The 25,955-nt window shown below is 47.8% G+C and overlaps 1 protein-coding gene across 3 annotated transcripts in view; it reads left to right on the top strand.

The window, feature by feature from the left end:
• The window catches only part of CNNM4 (cyclin and CBS domain divalent metal cation transport mediator 4), a 38,437-nt gene that overhangs the window by 7,495 nt on the left and 4,987 nt on the right, over positions 1 to 25,955 (top strand). For 2 of the 3 annotated variants that reach the window (XR_006386164.1, XM_044263583.1), the window contains exons 2-6: positions 18,405 to 18,548; positions 18,911 to 19,045; positions 20,412 to 20,581; positions 20,877 to 20,973; positions 22,761 to 22,823. Coding sequence is in view for 2 of the 3 variants with exons in the window: in XM_044263583.1 (XP_044119518.1) it covers positions 18,405 to 18,548; positions 18,911 to 19,045; positions 20,412 to 20,581; positions 20,877 to 20,973; positions 22,761 to 22,823 (609 nt within the window). In the remaining variant the exon portion in view is untranslated. The remainder of the gene's footprint in view (positions 1 to 18,404; positions 18,549 to 18,910; positions 19,046 to 20,411; positions 20,582 to 20,876; positions 20,974 to 22,760; positions 22,824 to 25,955) is intronic. The other variant, XM_044263584.1, reaches the window with a different exon arrangement.

Raw genomic sequence — 25,955 nt, 5'->3', positions numbered from 1 at the left:
CTCCAGAGTTCCCAAACACCTCAGGTCAGGATAGGAGGTACTGAACAGATGGTTAACCTTGAAAATACTTGAGTGCACAGAAACACAAATACAGGATTGTTTCCTACAGGAGAAGTGGGTAAGGGGCAGGGCCTTCCAGGAAGCAGACACCTTTCTGGTCAGTAGAAGTCAGGGAAGACACTCCAAAGGAGGTGACATTCCAGCTGGATCTTTAAGGGCGAGTAGACATGAAGTTTTTCCACTTCTGTGCCTCTTTTTATGGGAGAATTTGGACAAGACCACAGGATAAGAAATGAGCTTCACAGTTGTTGGTACCAGCTTTGGGTAAAATTGCTTTCTCATGTTGTGACTGCTTCGCAGCCCTTTCTGTGGGTGTGAGAGTCACAGAATTCGCCAGGGGTGCCTGAGATGGCCCTGGGCTAAGACGATGGGGCACAGCTAGTTGGCATTTGATCCAGCCCTGTCCTCTCCTCCTCTGAGCCCCTCTGTCTGCTGTCAGGCACAGCCCTGCGACAAGGTGCTGGCCCGTCCTGTCCCTCAGGTTACCCCCTTGTCACGCCTGTGTGTCCCAAGACATCCTGTCATAAAAGGCTTTGTGGCTGCATGAAGGACTCCTGGTTCATTCCATAGACTGGAGTTTGGACTCCTGAGTCAATTCTTTTTCCATTTGTTAACATGATTTTGCTTTTACTAGTGGTTATTTTGAAAGAGATACATCTCATCCTCAGGCCTTTAGAAAACAGACAAATCTAAACAAAACAACCCATGAGGGGCGCCTGGGTGGCTCAGTGGGTTAAAGCCTCTGCTTTCGGCTCAGGTCAAGATCCCAGGGTCCTGGGATAGAGCCCTGCATCGGGCTCTCTGCTCAGCAGGGAGCCTGCTTCCTCCTCTCTCTCTGCCTACCTCTCTGCCTACTTGTGATCTCTCTCTGTCAAATAAATAAATAAAATCTTTAAACAAAACAAAACAACCCATGAATCTGTCATCTAGAGAGAACTATTTTTAATATTTTCATTTATTACAGTAACTTTTTTAGAAATTGATTCTTAAAGTCGTGTCACAAATAGCAGGATCAAAACCATTTTCATTTCACAGCTGTGTAGTTTCCTAATAGCCATTCATATGTATTTTCACATTGAAACCATTGTCTTCACTGCCCTGCTTTTTGGAACCCAGTTTAGATTGGTTCTTTCAGAATAAGATGAGAATACCTTTCTATCCCTGGGCTTCTGGGGTGTCCCCAGAAGGAGGGCTGGGTAGCACTGTGTGGCTGATAAAAAGGCGAGCCCTGGGGGTTGGGGTGTGCCGCCGCCAGCCTGGTTTTTTTGTTGTTGGGTGTTTTTTGTTTGTTTGTTTCATTTTGTTTTGTTTTATTTTTGGCCGCTGGCCTGTTTTGCTGGGGGTTAAACTTGGTGTTGCTAGAGCATTCCCCAGAGGTTATAGTCAGAGTCGCTTCCATGCTGCAGGGCTGATTTACTGTGACCTGGGCAGGGTTCTTGAAAGACTGGTTTCCCTGGGCTCTCTGGAACGCCTGGTCTCTGGCCAGCAGGCAGCCAGGAGCCTTGGTTGGAAGGAGGCTCCCCCCAGCTCAGGCAGGCTTACTCCCACACACACTCATGCCTTCCCCCACCAAATACACACAAGGACAGGCTCACACATACACGTATACACACCCGCCCCCACACAGGCATGCTTAAACACACACTTCACCCCCACACACAGGTGGGCAGACTCACACACAGTACCCCTGCAAGCAGGCTCTCGCATACATACCCATATACACGTACGCACACCCACACAGTCCCCTGGACTCCTGCTTTAAAATGAGTCTGGGGTTGCTTGGGTGGTGCGTTTGGCTTAGGGTCGGACTCTTGGTTTTAAAGGCTCAGGTCATGATCTCAGGGTTCGTGGGATTGAGCCCCAGGTTGGGCTCTGCTTAGCGGGGAGTCAGCTTGGGATTCTCTCTCTCACTCTCTCCCCCTGTCCGTCCTGCTTGTGTTCTTTCTCTCTAAAACAGATACATAAAATCTTAAAAATTAGTCCAGCTCTCTTCATGCTTCTCTAAGAATAAGTTTAAAAACTGGAGTAAAGCTTATGCAAGGGGGTTTATTTCATGAAAGGTTCAAAATAGTTGCTGACTCGAAGTCTCTGAAAAATTTCTCTTTGGTTGGTGATTTGGCTAGCCACATTAATGACACTGTCCAGCTCAGGGGCCTGTGGTGAGGACTACATGAGGTAAGCCAATGTAGAGTGCTTAGCTCAGTGCCTGGCACCATTGTCTTCATGCAATAAATGTTAGCCATTAAAAAAAAAATTAATTTAAATTTTTTTTTAATTTTTAATTTTTTATTTTTAATGTTAGCCATTTAAAAAATTATTGTTATTACTATCCAAAGGTACCCCAGTTGGTGCTGATACCACTGTGGCCTGCAGTGGTTCTCATGTACCAGTTCCGGGAGCAGGCTGCCCCGTTGTCCAGGTGTGGTACCTTTCTGGGAATTATGAAGACATTGAGGTCAAAAGAGCCCACTAGGTAATTACCTGTCAATTCAGATACCATCTTATCTGGGTCCCAGTGTGTATGTTAAGGGTAACAGAAGCCAGAGCTGAAGCAAAAAAATGTATGGCAGAGAAACTTAAAACTGAGGAGATTCCCCTCATTTCCTGAATTGTTTGTTTCCTGCAAATCCGAGAAACAAGCCTGCCATCCTGATTGGCCACACATCTGCATTCTCTCCGTGGGGAGCAGAATCAGAGGATCTGGGAAGGCAGGCGGCCGCAGGGCAAGGGGTAGAGCTACATTTGCACTTCTCCTTGATCAGGGCTCCCCCTTTGTCTGCTCCCTGCTGGTGTCCCTGTTAGGGAGAGAAGAGGTTAAGATGGAAGAGCAGCAGAGGGTAGAGGGGGAATCCAAGGGAGCAGAGATTCCCCAGGAGACCCAGTGTCCTGAGAAATGCCCCAGACCCAGAGCTCTGGAAAAGGCTGAGTAAGAGCAGAGAGCAGAACGAAGGAAGAAGTGCCTTCATTAATGGTTAACCTTTATTGAATACTTAATTAATCCGCCAAATGCTATAGATAGGAACCCACGCTCCAAGAGGCTAAGAATCTTTTCTAGAGGTGTGATGACTTAAGTGGCCGCCACAGCTGTTCTCCTCCAGAGGCCAAGCTCTTAACCCTGCTCTATGTCGCTTTTCAGTAAGAATGTGGGTATTAAGAAATGTGATGAGAAGATTGGGAAATTCTAGTAATTCCAGGCTGGAAGATTTATTGTCAGTTCTAGATATATATTTTTTTAAGTTGAGGTACACAGTTGACATAGAACATGAAACTTGTTTTAGGTGCACAGCTTAATGATTCTGTATTTTCATAGATGTGTGCCACAGTAAGTCTAGTTAACTATATCCATCACTCATGACACAGAGATACAAGGTTTCTTTTTCTTGTGATGAGAAGTTATTTATTTATTTATTTATTTATTTATTTTGACAGAGAGGGAAAAAACAAGCTGGGGGCGCAGCAGGGGGAGGGGGAGAAGCAGACTCCCTGTTGAGCAAGGAGCCTAGGTAGATCCCAGGACTCTTGGATAATGACCTGAGCTGAAGGCTGCTGCTTTAACCAACTGAGCGCCACCCAGGCACTCCTAAGATCTATTTTTTCCCCCGCAGTTTTCATATATAGGACATAATATTATTAACTGTAGTCACCATGTTGGGCATTACATATCCAGAACTACTTTATCTTATTTATAACTGGAAATTTGTACCTTCTGACCACCTTCCCCCGTTTTACCTCCTGCCTCTGGCAACCACCTGGATTTGTTTTAGAGGTAACTTTCCTTTGAAGCAAGTAGGTAAATCATAAGTGTACGATTTGATAGTTTTTTGCAGAGGAACACCCCTGTGTAACTGTCACTGAGCTCAGGAAATAGAACATTACCAACATTGTAGAAGGGTGTGTACTGTCTAGGGAACCCTGCCAGTCACTAACCCTGTTCCCCCAATCATCATGGGTCAATTTTTTTCCGTTTCTGAACTTTTACAAGTGAATCATCAGTATGTGTCTTTTGTGTCTGATGCCTTCTGCTTGACATAAAGGTTATGTGTTTCATCCATTGTTGTATGTAGCTGGAGTTCATTCCTTTTTGTTGCTAGATAGTATTCCATGGTAGGAATAAACTGGGAAGTTGATGACATTTCAGTTGTTTCCAATTTGTAGTTGTTTAAATAAGGCCACTGCAAGTGCTCTCCTGCATGACTTTTGGTGTTGTTATTATGTAGGCTTTTCCTTTGGGAATATCCTATAGTATAGGCACAGATGAGGCAGTTTTCCAGAATGCTCTTTGCTCTTACCTGGTTATACTCCTGTCCCTACAACTCTGGTATTGTCAACTCTTTATTTGTTTGTTTCATTTTAGCCAGTCAGGTAGGTGTGTGGTAGTATCTCGTTGTGATTTGATTATACATTTCCCTAATGACTAATTTTTTTTTCCTAATGACTATTTTTTTTTGGAAAGATTTTTATTTATTTGAGGGAGAGAATGAGAGTGAGCCTGAAAGGGGGAATGTCAGAGGGAGCAGCAGACCCCCTGCTGAGCAGGAAGCTCGCTGAGGGACTCCATCCTGGGACTCCAGGATTATGACCTGAGCTCAAGGCAGTCACTCGACCAACTGAGCCACCCAGGCGCCCTCCCTAGTGACTAATGATGTTGAGCACACTTTCATATGCTTAGTGTCCATTATGGGTTAGTGCTTTTTATTTTTTTATTTTATTTTATTTTTTTTTTTTAAAGATTTTATTTATTTATTTGACAGAGACAGATCACAAGTAGGCAGAGAGGCAGGCAGAGAGAGAGGAGGAAGCAGGCTCCCTGCTGAGCAGAGAGCCCGATGCGGGACTCGATCCCAGGACCCTGAGATCATGACCTGAGCCGAAGGCAGCGGCTCAACCCACTGAGCCACCCAGGCGCCCGGTTAGTGCTTTTTAGATCCTGTTTAAGATTCTTTTTTTTTTTTTTTAAATTTACTTATTTGACAGGGAGAGAACTCACAAGTAGGCAGAGAGGCAGGCAGAGAGGCAGAGAGAGAGAGGGGGAAGAAGTCTCCCTGCCGAGCAGAGAGCCTGATGTGGGACTCAATCCCAGGACCCTGAGATCATGACCCGAGCTGAAGGCAGAGGCTTAACCCACTGAGCCGCCCAGGCACCCCGATCCTGTTTAAGATTCTTTGCCTATACACAAGTTAGGAAGCTGTTATCCTGTGTTATTTTCTAGAAGCTATATTGTTTGCCTTTCACATTTAGATCTGTAATCCTTCTGGAATTTATCTTTGTTTCTGAGGTGTTACAGTCTGATTCTTCTTTTATTTTTTTTATTTTATTTATTTATTTTTTTAAATTTTTTTTTTTTTAAGATTTTATTTATTTATTTGACAGAGAGAAATCACAAGTAGATGGAGAGGCAGGCAGAGAGAGAGAAGCAGGCTTCCTGCTGAGCAGAGAGCCCGATGCGGGCCTCGATCCCAGGACCCTGAGATCATGACCTGAGCCGAAGGCAGCGGCTTAACCCACTGAGCCACCCAGGCGCCCTGATTCTTCTTTTAAATCCATACACGTTATCCGTCTGGTCCAGTGCTGCTTATTGCAGACAGTCTTTCTGGGTTGAGCTGTGTATGTGTGGGTCCCTCTGGACTCTCATATTCCATTGGTCTGTTTGTCTGTCCTTGTGCCAGTACTACATTGACATACTTGCTGTAGTTTTCTAGTAGGTTTTGTTCTTTGGTAATAATGATTCTGGTCTTTGTTCTCCAAGATTATCTTGACTATCCTTCATCTTTTTTCCTGAAAATTTAATGGAATTGCATTGAACCTAGAGATCTATTTGAAGACCTTTATTTTTTTAAAAAATTTTACTTATTTATGTGACAGACAGAGATCACAAGTAGGCAGACAGGCAGGCAGAGAGGAGGAAGCAGGCTCCCCGCTGAGCAGAGAGCCTGATGCTGGGCTCTGTCCCAGGACTCTGGGATCATGGCCTGAGTTGAAGACAAAGGCTTTAACCCACTGAGCCACCCAGGTGCCTCAAGACCTGACATTTTTATAGTGATGAGTCTTCCCTTCCATAGACATGGTATCCCCCATTTGTTGATATCCTCTTAATTTCTTTCAACAGTGTTTTGTCAGTTTCTGTACAGAAGTCTTACAAGTCTTGCATGTATTCAAGGTATTTGATGATTTTTGAGAGGTGTCTTTAAAATTTCATTTTCGAGAACATGGGTTGCACATTTTTCTGATCCAGGTGTACTGCAGTGCTGTTCTGATGCTCACCACCTGGAGTTAGCGAGGGGAGCATGGGGTCCTTCCACATGCTCCCCTCATTTCACATACCAGTCACAAGTCCTCCCCCCCCCCCACAGCTGGCTGTAGATTTAGTGTTCCCACGACACCCCTCAGGTTTAATGATTCACTAGAATGACCCCTAGAATTCAGAGAAGTGCTACACTGAGGGCTCCAGTTTTATCTTAAAGGATACACATGGGATGAGGTCTGGAACAGTCAGCAATGCCCTCTATCCCTGGGGTTGGGGTGTGTCTGTCTCTGGGCAAGTCAGTGTGTTTACAGTGAGAAGTTCCAATGAGCCCTGGAGGTGCAGAGGGTCATTTTTTTTTTTTTCCTTCCCCAACCTCCTCAGGTGCAGTCCAGAGCTTTTATCAGAATTTCAGTGTCTGGGCACAAATGATTAAGTTATTGGCTACGTGATTGGACTCTGTGCCCGGCTTGCTGCCTTCCCTGCCTGGATGTAGGACACCTGAAAGGTCTGACCCTCTAATGCTTCACTTTGCTGGTGACCAACCCTGCCCTGAAGCTATCTAGGGGCCCACCTGGAGTTCATTAGGATAACAAAAGCTGCTTCTGTTTACTCAGGAAATTCCAAGGGATTTGGGGAGCCAGGGTCCAGGACCAAATTTTTTTTTTTTTTTTAATATTTTATTTATTTATTTGAGAGAGTGAGAGAGAGCAAAAGAGAGAGGGGGAAGCAGGCTCCCCAGTGAACAGGGAGCCCAATAAGGGACTCCACCCCAGGACCCTAGGTTATGGCTTGAGCCAAAGGCAGACGCTTAACCAACTCAGCCACCCAGGTGCCCCAGATGTATTCTTTATAACACAGCACAAGTATGGATAATTTTTGTATAGTGAGCTTTAATCCATTGTTAAATTTACTCATTTAATCCTTGTTAAATTTACTCATTAATTCTAATAGTTTATTTTAGATTCTTTTGGATTGTTTACACACGTAATTATGTTGCCTGTGAACAATGGCAGTTTTATTTACTTATTGCTACACCTTACACATTTTATGTCTTGTTCTTGCTTAATTTCATTGGCTAGGACCTCTAGGATGGTGTTGAACTGGTGCCTCAGTCTAGGTTTCAGGGTAGGCTTTCCAAATTTGTCAGTAGGTATGATTTTGAATTTTACCAAATGCTTTTTAAGTAACTGTTGAGATGTTTGAATGATTTACCTCCTTTACTTTGAATTATACCGATTGATTTTTAAATGTTCACCCGTAAACATTTATTGCATAACTGGAATAAACCTGACTTAGTCATCAGGTATGATTCTTGCCACGCATCATTGGATTTGATTTACCAATTTCTTTATTTAGGATTTTGGCGTCTGTGTTCATGAGAGAGAGGTCTACAACTGTTTTTTCCAGCCATTAACCAACCAACCACGGAGGAAGACAGTACAAGATATCTCTGTTAGGGTTTTGGGTTTTGTTTTATGGCAGGAAAAATAATTGTTTGGTAATTAAGTCCCTTTTCTCTCTTCTACTAATAGTCCAGTTCGGGTGAGGAAGTTTGAACATACCAAGCAATATTCTTGCCCTTTTCCACCTCCTCCCCTCCTTCTACTTGTAACAGCCTCAGCCCCACACCAAATGTTACTGCAGTTTTTCTCTCTCATGTTTGGATGTGAGGTCTAGGATGATTTTTATAGTTTGTAAACATTTGGGCACAGTATGTGATTAACAATTACCAATGGGTGTTCACCAAGGTAAAAAGAAAAAAAATATGTTCTTTCTTTTCTTCTTCTTTTTTTTTTTTTATGATGCGGATGGGATTACTAGGGTTAGTTAAGTAGAAGGCTAGCCCCCTACCCCCAGGCTTAATGTATCCTGATGTCAGTCAGCTAAGCATTTAGCAGAATTTCCTGTTACATCTTCCTGACAAACAAACATGGGACATGTGGCCTCATTAATAATGGTCCATCTTTTATATTGAGTCTTCTGTTGGTTACCAGCTGGTTGCACAGAGCCAAAGAACAGGTGCCTCACAGGGCAGTAAGGGAGCTTTGAGTCTGTAAGCAGTTGAGCCGGGAGGTATGTTAAGAATGGGGCTCCTCCTGGCTGGGGCTGCTGGAGGGTTGGGGTGGGAGGCTAGATGGACAGGAGCCGGGATAATAGATGCTCAGAGGTGCTCCTGAGCAGAGAGGACTGGTGGAAAGGAGGAAGCAGTTTGTTGTAAGGGTCCAGAGCTGAAAGGAGGCTAAGGCTGGGGAACCCCTTGGCATCTCCTGATGGGTTGCTTGTCCTTGCCCTTCTCATGCTCAGGGAGGCATTGTCAGCCAGACCAGCATCTTCTCTCCACTTCATTTTCTTTTGCTGTGCAAAATACCTCTAGTTTGTTCCTCCCCGCCTTCTGAACTGTGTCCCTGGCTGTATCTTCCAGAAGTTTCCACATCCCTGAGGACAAAGACCTCAGCATTCTATCTGACCTCACTCCTTAGATAACCTAAGAAACGTAAAACCCCAAACCTGTCTTTTGACCCAGTGATTTTCCTTTTAGAAATGTATCTGAAGGACACAGAGATATATCCAAATACATTTATTACAGAGATTTCCATAATGGCACAAAAAGGGGGGCCGTAATTTAAGAGCCCAGTGAGGTTAAGAATTATTTACACATGTGTCCAATGAGGTATTATGAGGACTTTCATTTTTTAAAAATATTTTTATGACCTGGAAAAACAATGTGAAGTATTTACAAATTATTTAATTTTAAAAGTATTTAATAAAAAAATAGTTAATAGTAGTTGTCTTTGGAAGGCAGGATTATAAGTGATCTTAATGTCCTTTGTACTTTTGTTACCAATATCAGAAAAAGATATATACATATATATACAAATTAGATGTAAAACTCATTGAAGAAAAATCAGGGAAATTAGACACTTGATGTTACTGATCTTTTTTTTTTTCTTTTTCCAATTTATTTATTTTCAGAAAAACAATATTCATTATTTTTTCACCACACCCAGTGCTCCATGCAAGCCATGCCCTCTATAATACCCACCACCTGGTACCCCAACCTCCCACCCCTCCGCCACTTCAAACCCCTCAGATTGTTTTTCAGAGTCCATAGTCTCTCATGGTTCACCACCCCTTCCAATTTACCCAAAAGCACATACCCTCCCCAATGTCCATAACCCTACCCCCCTTCTCCCAACCCCCCTCCCCCCAACCCCCCTCCCCCCAGCAATTGATGTTACTGATCTTAAGGAATTACGTATTAGATGTGGTATTGTGTTCTATTGTGGTCTGCGAGGTAAGAGCTCTTATCTTTTAGAGATACTGACCCGAGAGCCTGTAAAATTTATAGATGTTTACAGATAAAATCTGAGATTTGCTTCAAAATAAGCCAGTGAAGTGGGTAGGAGGGAAGAGGAAACAAGATTGGCCGCAGGAGTTGGAGTTGTTAATTGTTTAAGTTCAGTGAAGGGCCCTGAGGGTGTAATTATATTATTTCCTGTACTTTTGTAGATGCTTGATATTTTCCATCATAAAAGGTTAAAAAATTAGAGACCGCTGGCTAAATGAAAAATCAAAGCTATGAAGCCCTGTCCCTGGGTGAGAGACCAGTCTTAGGGTCTCTTGACTTCTGCTTGTCAATAGCTGCACCCCCGGGGTGTTTGGTTTAAAAGGAGAGTATTAGGGGTACCTGGGTGGCTCAGTAGGTTAAGCCTCTGCCTTCAGCCCAGGTGGCAGGGTCCTGGGATCGAATCCAGCATAAGGTTCTCTTTGGCAGAGAGCTGGCTTCCCCCTCTATCTCCGTTTGCCTCTCTGCTTAGTTGTGATCTCTCTGTAAATAAATAAATAAAATCTTTATTAAAACAAAACAAAACAAAAAGAAAGGTGAGTATTACTTAGAGAAGCCCCTTTTCTGAATCCCAGCTTCTTCTCCCCTCCACAGTGTGATGATCCTGGACAGGACTTACCTGAGCATCAGTTTCTTCCTGTGAGTAGTAGATGTGAGAGGGATAGTGCCTGGGCTCCCTGCCCCAGAACATCCCCACTGTTTCATAGCTGAGGGGAGGAGGTGGGCCCTGGGGGGCACACCGGTGTAGCTCCTTTGAGAGAGGAGAAAGAAGGTCTGGCCATTCAAAAATTGTATACATGTATTGTTTGTTTTACTAACACGTATGTTATAAAACAAACAGAAAAACTTAAAAAAAAAAAAGATTTTATTTATTTATTTGACACAGAGAGATCACAGGCAGGCAGAGAGGCAGGCGGTGGGGGCAGGTTCCCCACTGAACAGAGAGCCCAATGCGGGGCTCAGTCACCAGGACCCCGAGATCATGATGCGAGCCAAAGGCAGAGGCTCAACCCACTGAGCCACCTAGGTGCCCCCCACAAAAACTTTTTTTAAAGACATAAGGATGAGGGGGTCTGTAGCTCCTCTCACTTGGCTGGAGAACGATTGAGTGAGGGCAGGAGCCCCTTCCCCTAGGGACTGGCTGCTCAGATCCCACTGTAAGTCTGTGTATAAACAAAAGCTAAAGTCGCTTATTTGTTTTGAAATACAAATAAATGTGAATGGAGCCTGGAATGAATACCCCTTTTGGAGACCGTGTTCTGGAAGGTTCCAGATGGGCTGTTCGTACGTGCATTGTCAGGCGGTGTTGTTGTCTTGCTCAGAATGGCTGGGCAAGTCTCCTGGTAAGTCTCTAGAAATGATTTTCTGTTTTGGCAAGTGGGCTGCAGTGTCTGCCTTTCCATTTCTCTTTTCCCTACGACTGTCCTCCTGTCACTTCCTCTTTTTATTCTTCCTGCTTCACTCAGTTTTTTTCCTTTTTGTCTTGCTTTCCATTTTCCTTTTCCTTTTATTTTATCTTATTTATTTTTTAAGATTTCATTTATTTATTTGACAGATAGAGATCACAAGTAGGCAGAGAGGCAGGCCGGGGGTGGGGTGGCAGTGGGGAAGCAGACTCCCCACTGAGCAGAGAGCCTGATGTGGGGCTCAATCCCAGGACCCTGAGATCATGACCTGAGCCGAAGGCAGAGGCTTAACCCACGGAGCCACCCAGGCGTCCCCTTCCTTTTCCTTTTAAAAATCTGACCAGCGATAGTGGCTGTATTTATTGATGGCTTCCTTAATAAAATATAAAAATAGAGTAATGTATTTACTGTAGAAACTTTCAGAAAGGAGGAAAATGATTAGGAAATGAAGAGCCCCCTATCCCACCACTCAGAATGTGAGTATTTTGGTGTGTTTTCTTCTAGTAAGTAGCAATGAACCAGCTTCTGGTAAGCAGTGGACCAACTATAATGCTTTCTCCTATCCCTCAGTATGAGACATCATTCTTATCCTTTCTGATTATAAATGTAAAAATAAGAAGGTAATACATGCTGATTTTAAAATGCATTAAGTAGGGAGCCTGGGTAGCTCAGTGGGTTAAAGCCTCTGCCTTCAGCTAAGGTCATGATCCCAGGGCCCTGGGATCATGACGACCTGAGCTGAAGGCTCTCTGCTCAGCAGGGAGCCTGCTTACCACTTTCTCTCTGCCTGCCTCTCTGCGTACGTGTGATCTCTGCCTATCAAATAAATAAATAAAATCTTTAAAAATAAAGTGCATTAAGCAAAAGCAGAAGAAACAGGCATTCTTAATTTTCTTACTTTGTAACTTTTTGCTTTATGCAGATGGTGAACACTGTCTCTTTAAATAAATTTCTGTCTGCATCAGCCTAGTCTAATTTTTAGTGGCTGCAATACTGTGTCATAAACCACACTAGATGGACCCTCCTGGCCACAGCTTGCACACCAGCCTGGGTTTTCCCTTTGTATCAAGGTCTATCCTAGTGTGGAAGAAATGGCTGAGGCCAAGGTCTTGCACATTTTTTGTTTTGACACGTGCTGCCAAATCCTGAAGAAAAAAAGTTTCATTGTTCTCTCCAGTACTGCACTGTTTTAGTCTCTGTGGTCTAATAGTATATTTTAATTTATATTAAAATTAAACATCTCCCCAGTGTTCTCTTAAGTTGGTTACTGATTACATGGCTCACTCCCTGCTCCTCCCCAGCCTGGGCTTCCTGCTTAGGGATACTTAGGGAAACTTGGTCTTGTGTGTAGCTCTCCCACCTGCCTGTGGGGGGGTCCCTGGGGTGGAGGGCTGTGTAGGGCTGTATCTCCTGCGGCTGTGCTCCTCTGCTTCCCTGCCTATGCCTGCCTACGCCTACGCCTACGCATGCCCCACCTGTGTCATCTTGCTGGGCTGGGCTGCCCCTCCTACTGGTTGAGGTCAGCACTATTAATAGTCAGCTTAATCTTTCCCCTTTGCTAGGGTGGAGGGAGGAGGGGGGGGGATTCCCAGGAAATTAGGTGCCCTGTTGCCGGCAAGTGCAGACCCATGGCCTGAGATCCCGTCTTCTGGCACCCAGAGGCCAGCACCTCTCCCCAAGGGAGGTGTGTGAGAGTTCTGGGCGTGTGCTGGGAGCTTGGGAGGTCAATGGCTAGAATTTGCTGGGGGACCAGCAGGGGAAGATGCCCAGGACACCACCTCGGGTAATGGCCAATCCCATGTCTGATCTGGGGCCTCTGGATGTTCCACATGAGAAAAGGCAGCTGGAGCTGGCAAGTGGGGCCTCTCAGGGACCTTGTGGACTTTGAAACCCAGCACCTTCTAAGGTGTCTTTCTTACGGTCTTTACAAGATTATAGTTTTTTTTTATGGGGGTAAGAGGACACAGCAGTTTGCCAAGATGCGCACTGTGGAAGGCGGAGGACTGGGCTCCCTGGGGCCCCAGGAGACCAGCTTGTATGGATCCAGCAGAGTCTGGGGGTCTGCTGTGTTCCAGGCATGAGGTAGGCGGGGCTGGGGTATAGCATGGAGAGCAGTGAAGTCACAGTGTGGGCCTGGCCGAGCTGGACAGCGGCCGGCAGCAAAGGCAGCCATACCAGAGCTGGTGAAGGGCTGGGGCCAGGCTGGGCAAGGAGTGCTAACAGCCCCCAGGGTTGAGCCCCTCAGGGCGGAGCCAAGGGTGAACAGGGACTCAGTCAGGTTCTGGGGCCTCTTACTCTGCCCTATTCCAGATGGGAGAGGGCAGTGAAAGAGGCCTCCCTGTGGTTCTCTGACTGAGAGGAGACCTGGCGGAACAAAGGTCGACAAAGGCAGAGTGGGCAAGCTTGCCAGCCAGGTGTGGCCCAGAGCAGACCGAGGGCGACCTCATGGTGCCTCCTTTCCCACAGCCAGTTTGCCCTGTACGAGCAGCGCATGAGTGTAAAAGGCTCCAGAAGCCCTGAGTCCCTGGGGAAAGCAGTAGGAGAGTGTTTTTCAAAGCTACTTCTAATATGGATATGTTTCTTTTCTTTCTTTTTTTTAAAGATTTTATTTATTTATTTGACAGAGGGAGACACAGCGAGAGAGGGAACACAAGCAGGGGGAGTGGGAGAGGGAGAAGCAGGCTTTCCACAGAGCAGGGAACCCAATGTGGGGCTCGATCCTAGTACACTGGGATCATGACCTGAGCCAAAGGCAGACGCCCAACAACTGAGTCACCCATATGCCCCAGTAGATGTGTTTCTTTCTGATTATAAAATTAATACTCTCTCTTCAGAAAAGTATAAAAAAGAAACAAACCATATCCTGAACCCCTCCATACTTTCAGGTTTAATCATATGAAAGTATCATTTTGGCTGGTCAAAAATAGTCAGAAATGAACAATTTCACATGGAAGAGCCACATACAAGCATTTTGCTGTTATTTCCTCAGTCTTTTTTCTTTGAATAAGGACTACTTTGAAAAATGGGGGCTTCTTAGCTTTTGGGGTAGATGTATTATTTACATTTTCATGTTCCATTTCTCACCCAGCCACCCCCAAAATCCAATTATCCAGTTGAATGGACGCTGGTAATAAAATGAGGGAACTCATTAAAATAAACATTCTGTAGTAGATTTAAATTTCATACAATGAGGATCAAAAATAGAGGTCCCCAGCTGGTCCTTTTATTTTAAAAGGTAAATTAAAAATCATTTTTTAAAAAGATTTTATTTACTTATTAGAGAGAGCACAAGTAGGCAGAGAGGCAGGCTCCCCACTGAGCAAAGAGCCTGATGCAGGACTCCATTCCAGGACCCCAGGATCACGACCAAGCCGAAGGCAGAGGCTTAACACATTGAGCCACTCAGGTGACCCCAAAATCATTTTTAAATTACAGAAACTTCTTAATTACTAAAATTCAAAGGAATTCTTCTCTCGTCTTCATCCTTTTCCCCCTTCGCATTGATTACATTTCTCCTAAGGAAACATCTGTGTGAATTGAGTCCTTTATTCCACAGATACCTATTAAACACTTGGTGTGTGCCGCTCACCATTCTGAGTTTTGAGGACACAGACTAAAGCCCCTCCTGTAATGCGCTCAAAATCTAGCAGAAGATGGGCCATAAACAATAAATACAACAAATAAACATATTATGTCATGTATTTTAGGTGAGTTCATGACCAGGGTTAGGGCGCTGGAGGAAGGATTGCATTTTTCACGGAGGCCCTCAGGGTAGACCTCACCGAGAGGGCCCCCTCAGGGGGATCCCTGCAAAAGGAGCAGCCTCAGGTATGAGGAACAACAAGGAGGCCTTGTGGCTGACTTGAGCACTGGAGAGAGGAGTACAGATAGGAGATGGTCAGCACCAAGGGCTCTGGACACCCGGGCCACTCGGGCAGGAGGCTTTTACATGGGGTGAGACAGGAACCACTGGAGGGACTTGGTGAGACATGAGGTGACCTGACGTCACCCGTCTTACTGCTGTGTTGAGAGCTGACCCGGGCCCAAGAGCTTACCCTCCTGGGTAAGAAGGAGGTGCATATGGCCCAGAATGTGACTGTAGCAGTGGAGGCCCCTGGAAGAGGCTGGAGTCTGGTTGTCGGGTGCAGGCAGAGCTGAGGGGATCTGATGGAAAGGTTGGATGGAGAAGGATAGAGAAAGAGAGGAGGGACAGTTTACTCCCCCATGGCCTGATCTACCAGACAGACAGAAATGGGGAAGGCTGGGGGGAAGAAGGGCAGGAACTTGATTTCGGCCATATGGAGTTCAAGGTGTTGGACTTCTGGGAGGAGCTAGCTAGCTGTCAGCTGGCAGTTGGGTACAGAGTTTGGAGGGTGCGGGAGAGGGCTGGGCCGCAAGTGTTTGAGACACCTTGACATTCAGTTTGTGTTTAAAGTCACGAGGCAAGGGACAGGTCCAAGAACTGAGCCCTGGGACCCTCTGACATAGAGGTCAGGGAGGAGCAGCAGCCCCAGAGGGCAGTGGAGCAGCAGGAGAGCTGTGTGCTAGAAGCCAGGGAGAGGGAGCATTTCCAGGAAGCGGGAGAGAGTGACCCCTGGTCAGAATCTGCAGCCCGAGCTTGAGACCCCACCACTGGAGGTCACCGGTGACCTTGGCAAGAAAGGTTCTCTGGCCAGGGAGGAGACTGTGCCACAATCAGTACCAGTGGGCATGCGCATACGCGCTCGTGCGCGGGCACATGCACAGGCACATGCACACACACACACACACGGGACGCTTAGCACACAGAGCTGGGGTGACTGTGGGCAGCACACACACACACACACACACACGGGATGCTTAGCACACAGAGCTGGGGTGACTGTGGGCGGTGCTCCAGGTCTGTATACCTGCAAGTTACCTGTCTCTGGAGGGCGCCCGCCTGCCCCCCTCACACCACACACAAAGGAGCCTCAGAAAGAGGGCCCCAGGGCTGAGAGCAGCCCCAAGATTGGGCTCAAGGAGTCCACGTGTTTCCTTTGTAGGATGGATGTTTCTGTCCTTTAGAGAAGCCACCAGCCTTTCCTGGTGTGGTCCAGTGTGACCCGTGACTGTGTGTCGGGATTTGGTTCGTTGGAGGTACAGTGGGGAGGAGGACATTTTTCTCAGGTTAATGAAGCTATGTCCTTTCTGTGTGGGGACTCTGACTTCCAGGCTCTGAGCTGGGCACTGACTAACTGAGCCACATTCAGACGCACCCTGTTCCCCGGGACTTAGTCTATGCCGGTTTAGGCACAGAGGGTCCTTGCTCACCCTGGACTCTCACTAGTCTCCCTTTGTTTGTTCCCCTTAATTCTGTTTTTTCCCTGATTTTTTCTCAATTAAAAAAATTATAGAGCCCATCAAACAGAACAGAATTAGAAGAGGACAGCGTACAGGGTATAAGGGCCCCTCCCCCAAACTCTGCTTAACCTGGGAGGTGATCACTGTTACTCTTCCATGCACTTCAGGGCCGTTCACCACCCTGCCAGCCCTCAGTCCAGCAGACACCATGCAGTCTGTCCCTCTGCTCGCTCTTCCACCAGCAGCCTGTGTTGGGCTTCATTCCACATTGTGTCTGTCTGTTCCCTGCTGCTTTCTCCCTGGAGCAGTGGCAGGACTCCTGCCCCATTGCTATTGATGTGGGTAGTTTCTGGTTTGAGGTGGTTAAAAACAAGATTCTGTCAAACCTCTGCTTCTGTGCCTTTTCTGCTTTGGAGACGATTATATCCAGCTTCCTACCTGTGGAATATCTGAGTCCAAGGTTAGGAACCTTTCGTTTTGAGTCATGCTGCAAAATTGGCCTCCTGAAGTTACCTGCCCACCAGCTTGAGGACCTGAGGGCATGCTTGTTTCCCTTGCTTCCCCCAGCATCGGGTGTTATTGGTCTTAGAGCATGCCACTCTGGAAGGTGGTAAATGCGACTTTGTTTTAACTCTGGTTCCCTCCTGACTGAGCATCATTTCTCTCTCCAGAAGGCACTCCTGGGTGGGCAGCCTCCAGCAGGCAGAGAGGCCTGGGGGGCCAGACCCCAGGGTCCTGGCTCTGAGGGGCTGTGGCCTGCTGGAGGACCTTGACGGAACACTTGCTTTCATCAGCCCCTGTCTAGAAGACACTAGGAAGTCTTTGAGTCTAAATACGGTTCTGTCTAGGTCTGGTCTGGGTGCATAGTTTGAGCAAGGTGCTGAAAGTTTTTTGACCATAACTCAGAGCTGGAGATGAGTGTACCACAGTGACTGACACATGATGGTGAAAGTTGCACAAAACAGTCCCCCCTATCTGCCATCACCTGTGGTGTACTCCGATACTTTGTTATTTTTTTAAATGCTGGTCCTGAGAACTGGCAGCTCTCTGGAGTTCTGAGGGGGCACATCCTGGGGTTGGGGGATCTGGAGTGGCCTTGGAGACTTGGAAAACGCCCTCTCCAGAGAAGTCCTTTGAGTGGGGCCCTCAGACTGGGTTGTGAAGGGGAAGCTGCCCAGGAGACCCTGGCTTGACCTTCTCAGCTCGCCCAGGACTTTTTCCCTTCGGCTGCTCCAAATCTGGATCCCTGTGTGGGCTACACAGCACATCCGAACTACAGTGCAGGCCAAGCCTTGGCTGTCTCCCTTCTGTCACCCACTGGGACGAGGGGCACAGGAACAGGGTAGAAACCCAAAACAAGGGCCTGGAAAGCCCTGCCGCGCCCCCTCCCAACAAACTTCTATGGAGGGTCCCTCCTCCCCTCTCTCTGCCTTCTGACTTTGTCTTCTTTAGGTTGAAGAGGTGGCCCTTCTCTAATTATAGTACTTGCCTGACCTAATTACAGCCTGGGCTAATTTGTTAATGGTTTTTGGGAACTGAGAGCCTTTGCCTTGGGCAGTATCATGGCCCTGGATACATGCTGGGGCATTTGCCAGGGAGAGCAGGGTGAAGGAATGTGAGTGGCCCTGGAGGCCCCATGGGCAGCGTGGGCCATCTGAGGAACCCCATGTCCAGTTGGCACCCACATGTCTCCAACCGACCGCTCCACAGTCCACAGCTTGACAGTGTGTGTCTTTCCCTCCTCTAGGACTTTCAGGAGACCCAGGCAAGACTTTGCCATTTTCATTCTAATGAAACAAAAGCTCTTTGATGAAATGCCTTAAAATTTAAAAATGTACTTTTGGTTTTCCTTTTCATAAAAGCAACATCTGTTTGTAGCAGAAACTTTAGGAAATAGAGAAAAGGGAAAAAACCACCCATGACCCCACCCCAGTGACTCATGACCCCAAATGTGTTAATATTTTGGTGGAGGCATCTCATGACTGGGCCCTTTGCTTTTTTCTGACTCATTGCATCATCCCCCAAGGGAAGTCCCACCTGGCCATCGTGCAGAAGGTGAACAACGAGGGTGAAGGTGACCCCTTCTATGAGGTGCTGGGCCTGGTCACCCTGGAGGACGTCATTGAGGAGATCATCAAGTCTGAGATCCTGGACGAGTCGGATATGTACAGTGAGTTCCATTCTTCCCATTGGCCTGGAACCCTTTTCCTGCTCACAGCCTAGGTGTCTCTAGGTGGGAAGGCCACACAGTGCAGGGATGTGGGAGGCCCGGCGCCCTGAGGCCCAGGAACTGGGTGCCTCACACTGGCCAGGGTGAGCGTTGGGCACGTTGCTCAGATCGGTGAGAGGAGAACATCTTTGCTCCCCCTGGCCTTCGTGCCTCAGCATCGAGCCAGAGAGCCTGCCTTGAATCAGACAGTGCTGCTTGTGTGTGGAAGAGGGGACTGCAGAGCCGGGAGCTGGCATGCAGGTTCTAGTGTGTTCTGAGTCACTGGGAACCGAATTCTCAGTTCTAGAGTCTTTCTCTTACAGCCGATAACCGAAGCCGGAAACGAGTGTCTGAGAAAAATAAACGCGACTTCTCAGCCTTCAAAGATGCTGACAATGAACTTAAGGTGAAAATTTCACCTCAGCTACTTCTGGCTGCTCATCGCTTCCTGTCCACGGGTAAGAGCAAGAGGAGGGCCCTCAGGTGTTGGTGGGATACAGTCATGGAGGGGAGTTCTTGGCCTCTGGCTATTTGAAAGGTGCAGGGGAAACGTGGCTGCCTCTGAAAGGGGGTGAGGTGGCTTCCCTCCATCCCTGGGGCGCTCCCTGTGGTGATTTGTTTTCTCTGTTGATGGGCTGTCATTGCAAAATTCTAGGAAGCATTCAGGTTCTGAAAATTACTACCACGAGAGTAGGGAGGGCAAAATAAAGAACCATTAGGAGTACCCGAGGTGGGCACTGGGGTTCCCCAGACCCCTGGATGCTGGGGAGAAGGAGGGCGAAGGAAGCCCTTGCACATGTTGTGGGCCCACAGCACTTGTCTGGCTCATGTACTCATAGCCTGAATCCAGCTCTGTTCTCATCGCTCCCCCCTCCCCTCTGCCTGTGCTGAGGCCTGCAGGACTTGACCTCTAGATCAGTGACATTCCTCTCTTCTCACCCCTGATTCAAAGCCCCTTTGGGGACCTGGGTGATTGATTTTGAAAAGCTCCTGCCTGTTCCTCCCTCCCTCCAAATCTGACTCTCTCCCCAACCCTCACTTGCTAAAGGGTGTTAATTCTTTGTTTTTCTTGCCAGGGCATTGATGATGGTGCTAATGATAATAATGATGGTCACATTTATAAGCGCTTTCCATATGTCAAGCATGTGTCTAAGTGCTTTACATGTATTACCATTTAACCTCACCATGACCCTACCAGGTGTTTTGTTTTTTGTTGTTTGGTTTTGTTTTGTTCTAAGGAGTCTCTATACCCAGTGTGGGCTCTAACTTGCGACCCTGAGATCAAGGGTCCTATGCTCTTGCCAGTTGTATGCTCTCAGCCGGGTGCCCTAACCCTATGAATTTTTTTTTTTTTTTTTAGTTTTATTTATTTGAGAAAGGGAGAGAGTGTAAGCAGGGGAGGGGCAGAGGGTGAAGAGTGGGAGGAAAAGACTCTCAAGTGGGCTGTGGAGCCTAATGCAGGCTTGATCTTACCACCCTGAGATCGTGACCTGAGCCAAAACCAAGAGTCAGACACTCAACTGGTGGAGCCACCCAGGTCCCCAACCCTAAGAAGTTTTTAATCCCCATTTTACAGATGAGGAAACTGAGACACAGGTTAGGTAATTTGCCCAAGGTCATGCGCGCCCAGTGTGGGAGCCAATGTTCCAGCCTAGGCAGGCAGACTCGAGTCTGACATGTCTGGATCCAAGGGGTGCTGCTTTCCCACAGAGGTGCGGAACCGAGGGGAAGGAGGGCCTGGGCAGCAAGCAAGCACAGTGACCGTGTTCCCGGTGCTGTCCAGCCAGGCCCCCTGTGAAGTCATTGTCGTCTTTCTTCCAACAGAGGTTCCCCAGTTCAGCCCCTCTCTGATATCAGAGAAGATCCTGCTGCGGCTGCTCAAGTACCCAGATGTCATTCAGGAACTCAAGTTTGATGAGCACAACAAATACTACATCCGCCACTACCTGTACACCCGGAATAAGCCGGCGGACTACTTCATCCTCATCTTGCAGGTGGCCGGCCTGCTCCCTACACGCCCTCCTGGGCCCGCTCTGCCTCCTCACCTGCTGAGTTGGCTGGGGGATGCGGGGCTTTCTCCTGTGCGGCCCTGAGCCTCTGCTCCCCCTTTGCCCGTCCTCCTCCCAAGAGGCCAACCCTTGAACCTCTGGGTCAGGGCGCCTGAGTGCTTCAGGGCTCTGGAACCGACTCTTCCTCGCCCTCACTTCTCCCTCTTGCCTTGTCCTTTTCCCCCCTCAGTTGGGCTTTCCTTCTCAGGCTGTTTGTCACCCTGATCCTGTGTTCTTCCAGGGGAAGGTGGAGGTGGAGGCCGGGAAGGAGAACATGAAGTTTGAGACAGGTGCCTTCTCTTACTACGGGACCATGGCCCTGTCCTCGCCCACCTCTGGTGAGTAGCTGGGCTGCCTCCATGCTGCTCTCCATCATACCTGGATTGGGGGGAGACAGCTGCCAGGGCCTAGTGGAGGCAGTCTGGAAAAGCAGGGCCTGGTCCCTTCGGACAGGATTCCAAGAGTGGGGAAGAAGAGACGGGAAGGGGAATCTGAGCCAAAGCCTGTAGGAAGCTGAGAGCGTGTTCTGAGATGTGAGACCAGCCTACCAGAGCCTCCAGGGGTGGGGGGGGTGGCCCATGGGGAGTAAGGACATGTTGGGGAGCCCCAGAAAGTGGCTGGCATTTGGTTGCGATAGGAAGCAAGAAGCCGTGAATGGCCTTGGAGCAGTGGGACGTACCATAGCAACTGGGCCATTTGGGCAAGTAGTCATAGCAGCGGGAAGAGTGAGAGACGGCAGGTGATGGAGGCTACAGGGTCTTGCTCACAGAGACTGGGGCAGGGGAATAGAGGTGGGGAGTGAGGGCATCCAGGGAGCCTGGATCCAGGGAGTCAGGGCAGGGCCTGTTTGTCAGGTAGGGTGTGGATGGGCTTGGCTTTTCAGGGGGCTTAGCCACTGCGTTTTGGTTAAGGGCTGATTTTTTTTTTTTTTTAAAGATTTTATTTATTTATTTGACAGAGAGAGAGATCACAAGTAGGCAGAGAGACAGGCAGAGAGAGAGAGAGGAGGAAGCAGGCTCCCTGCTGAGCAGAGAGCCCGATGCGGGACTCGATCCCAGGACCCCGACCGAGATCATGACCTGAGCCGAAGGCAGCGGCCCAACCCACTGAGCCACCCAGGCGCCCTTAAGGGCTGATTTTGATGGCATAAAGGGATTTGGGGCAAAGAGGGGACTGGACACACCCTGCAAGAGAGTTGTGGGAAGTCCAGGGAAGGGCCACTCTGGCCACCCTAGTGCTTTCTGGTTCTCTAGTCCTGGGTGGCTCAGGCTCTCTTTGCCAGAGGGGCCTTGTGGCTGGAGTGGGCACTCTGCAGGCAAGACCCAAGTCTTAGAAGATCAGCTCCTTGCTAGTTGCCTGGCCCTTCTGAGCCTTGAGTGGGGCCCCAGGTTGCTGCAGGCCAGAAAGTGGAAATCCACTTTGTGGCTGGGGGACAGGCCACACACTGAGGTGTGTGTGGCTCGTGGAGATCCTCTGTGTTACACCTGTTGCTGTCCTTTGACAAAGGGGACCCTGAGCGCAGGGGGCCAGGGCCCCCTGTATATTGATATAGCTCAGCTTATTGGCTGGTGTGATGCAGCTCTGCCCCTCTCCCAGCACGAGCAGGCTCCAGGAGGAAGCAGTGGGAAAACAAGACTCCAGAGCTGGGTTTTGGAGCAGGGGACCCCTGCCTGGATGTCTCTGGCCTAGGGAGAAGTTTTCGGCCCCTCCCAAGAGCACCTCTTGCCAGCCTGCAGGGGAAAGTCTTGTCTAGGAGGGCACATGGTCGTGGGACATTTCTTCCAGGCACTTTCTCTCTGCAGTGATGCCTCAGAGGTTGGGTCTGGGTCCTTAGCTTCATCTTTTGAGCTAGAGGCACTCAGGTCCCACTTGGATTGGCCAAAAGGGAGAAGAGATGACTTCAGCCAGGGGTGGGGTGGGCCGCTCTGGCTTCACTGTGGGATCCTCTGCCCCTCTTTGAGCAGCGCTCGTTGGTCTGCCCTAAGCTCCCTCCCTGTCAAGAGTCCACTGTGCCCCTCCCAGGGATACCAGCCCCCAACAGATCTGCTTCTCCATCTTGTTCCTGTGTGTCCATGTTCTGCCTCCTCACCCTACCCATCGCTGACCTTCTCCTCTTTTGCTCCAGTGCCTTCAACCCAGGTCGGGTGTCCGCCTGGCAAGCGGAACTCCCTGCTGTCCTGGCTCTCAGGTAACACAGCATGGCTGGAGAAGTTTGTGCTGCCACCTGTTGCCTGAGCCCCACATACCACAGCTCTATTAACCTCTCCCAGCAGCCGCTGGGGCTCCCCACCCGCATTTTGGGCCATCCCACCTGTTCACGCTTGTGGGCTAGCCTGATTTGCACCGGCTCTGCTTGGCAGTGGGCCCAGGTACTGGGTGCTTTGCCCTGGTCCTGGAAGCGCTTCCCCAGAGATCCCTCCGTCCTTGAGAACACATATGCATACACAACGCGCGTGCGCACACACAGACACACAGCTGGAGTGGGAAGGGAGTGTTACTACTTCTGGCCGGGCCAAGTGAGCCCCAGCCTTTGCACACCCCTGTGATCAAGGCCACTCACAGACATCAGGATGCCTTGTCATCCCATCAGCTTTCTCTAAAAAACTTGCCTCCTTTCTTCCCAGGCTTTGCTCTTCATTCTTTTTGCTCGGGTGTCTGCCTGTCAGGGGAGGCAACCTCCAGGTATCAGAAGTGCGGCCTGGGCAGACTGCCTGAGTGTTGTCCCTGCGCTTGCTAGTTAACAGGATTCCAGGAGCTGACTTCCTCTCAGTCTCTTGTTCCCCCTTATGTAATGGGAACAATACACGTGGCCCCTTCTTAGAATTGTCAGGGCAATGAGAGAATAGGTAGGGAATGTTCGGTCAGAGCTAAGTTTTTATTTCTGTTTTTTCTTGGTTACAACTAAAATGTGACATTCCAGTTGGAAAGTATCGAGGAAAAGGCCCAATGCCACATGCTGATTCTGGCCTTTGATACATCACACTCCTGAGCCTTATCCCAGGATTGCTGGCAGCTGTGTTGGTTGACTCGGTCCCACTTATATGGAGGCAGCAGAGGGTGGCCGAAAGTGCTGGTCTCCCCATCAGAACACTGGCCTGCTGAGCCCTGAGGAGGTTAAGAGCATTGCCAAGTGCCTTTGGGCTCTAGTCTCAGTGTGTAACTTAAAGAAGTTCCTGAGGCCTTTGACAGTCCTAAAACCCTATCCCCAGAGTCTATTATTTCCCATTTTATATTTGTACAGCTGGCTTTTTTCTCCCTCTCAACTGTACCAAAGCACAATTTTCTCTTGATTCTCTTAAAAAAAAAAAAAAAAAGTAAAAAGGTGAATTAGAAGTCACTTGTCTCTTTCAGACAGCCAGCTTCTGGTAGTAGTAGGCAGTGGGAAGCTGCTAACAGCACTTGATGGGTGATGTCTGTGGACCATGTTGGTCTTCCTTGGCCAACACCTCAGCCTCCTTCTCTTTTCCACACTTGCTCTTGTTTCATACTGACCAGGGAGGGGTTCGTGTATCCATGGGTTGGGTCCTGCTGTTTTTACCTAATACAAGAGCAGAAATCCAACTTTCTTGTTGGAGCCATAGTGTTCCCCCAGGCACAGGTGCCTTCATTGGTTATCTCCCCTTATGGACAGTCCTTGTGGTGTGTGTTCTATATAACACCATGATGTAAACCTCTTTTTTTTTTTTTTTTAAGATTTTATTTATTTATTTGACAGAGATCACAAGTAGGCAGAGAGGCAGGCAGAGAGAGAGGAAGGGAAGCAGGCTCCCTGCCGAGCAGAGAGCCTGACACGGGACTCGATCCCAGGACCCTGAGATCATGACCTGAGCCGAAGGCAGCAGCTTAACACACTGAGCCACCCAGGCGCCCCTGATGTAAACCTCTTTATGAAAAAACTTTCTCTGTGTTTAAGATTATATCCTTAGGATATGCTTTCAGAAATGGAATTACCAAGTTAAAAAACCCCTATCTTTTTTACACATTTATTACTCTAATTTTATTTTTTAAGGTTTAAATTAATTAATTTATATTTTTATTATCTTTTTATTTTTTATATTTTATTTATTTATTTGAAAGACAGAGATCACAAGTAGGCAGAGAGGCAGGCAGGGAGAGGAAGGGAAGCAGGCTCCCCACTGAGCAGAGAGCCCGATGCGGGGCTCGATCCCAGAACCCTGAGATCATGACCCCCGCCGAAGGCAGAGGCTTGAACCCACTGAGCCACCCAAGAGCCCCTATTTTTTTTTTTTTAAGGTTTTATTTATTTATTTGATAGAGACACAGCAAAAGAGGAATACAAGCAGGTGGAATGGGAGAGGGAGAAGCAGGCTTCCTGCCAAGTAGGGAGCCTGATGCGGGGCTTGATCTCAGGACTCTGAGATCATGAGCTGAGCCAAAGGCAGATACCTAACGACTGAGCCACCCAGGCGCCCCAGTTAATTTTTATTTTCTTGAGAGAGCAAGTGAGCAAGTGCAGGGGAGGAGCATTGGGAGAGGGAGAGAGAGAATCTTGAGCAGGCTCCATACCCAGCATGGAGCCTGACATGGGGCTTGATCGCATGACCCTGAGATCATGATCTGAACCAAAATCAAGAGTCAGAATCTTAACCAACTAAGCCACCAGGGTGCTTTGGATTTATTTTCAAGTAATATCTACACCTAATGGGCTCAAACTCACAACCTGGAGATGAAGGGTCACACGTTCCACAGCCTAAGCCAGCCAGGCACACCTTATAGTTCAGTTTCAGTCATAACAGCAATATAGCTTATTTAGAAAATTGAAGAAAGGGAAAAAATTAAGAAAATTAAGCAGTATTGGGGTACCTGGGTTGCAGAGTTGGTTAAGTGATTGGCACCTGGTTTCAGGTCAGGTCATGATCTCAGAGTCCTGGGATAAAGGTCCTTGTTGGGCTCTATGCTCAGCGTGGAGTCTGCTTGAGATTCTCTCTCTCTCTGCTCCTCCTGCTAGCACTGTTTCTCTCCATCTAAAATAAATAAAATCTTAGGAAAGAAAATGAAGGAGTATCATAATACTATTATTCAGAAACAAAGATTTCGTATTTGGGTGTATGTCTTTTTAGGGTGTCTGTTTTTAAAAGGCCATGTCACTAACTTATGTTGTTTTTAAATTCAGATTCTGGAGTGTTGATAAGTATTAGTTAAAAGCAGTCCATCATCATCTAAATGATGAATGTGACGTATTAGGTAATATTCATAGTATTTGTGTTCCTTTTCTAGAACTTTTTTTTTTTTAATTTTTTCAGAAAAACAGTATTCATTATTTTTTCACCACACCCAGTGCTCCATGCAATCCGTGCCC

This window comes from Neovison vison, chromosome 8 (genome assembly GCF_020171115.1).
Source record: "Neovison vison isolate M4711 chromosome 8, ASM_NN_V1, whole genome shotgun sequence".
Classification (NCBI taxonomy): Eukaryota; Metazoa; Chordata; class Mammalia; order Carnivora; family Mustelidae; genus Neogale; species Neogale vison.
This window is presented reverse-complemented; position numbering and strand designations above follow the sequence as displayed.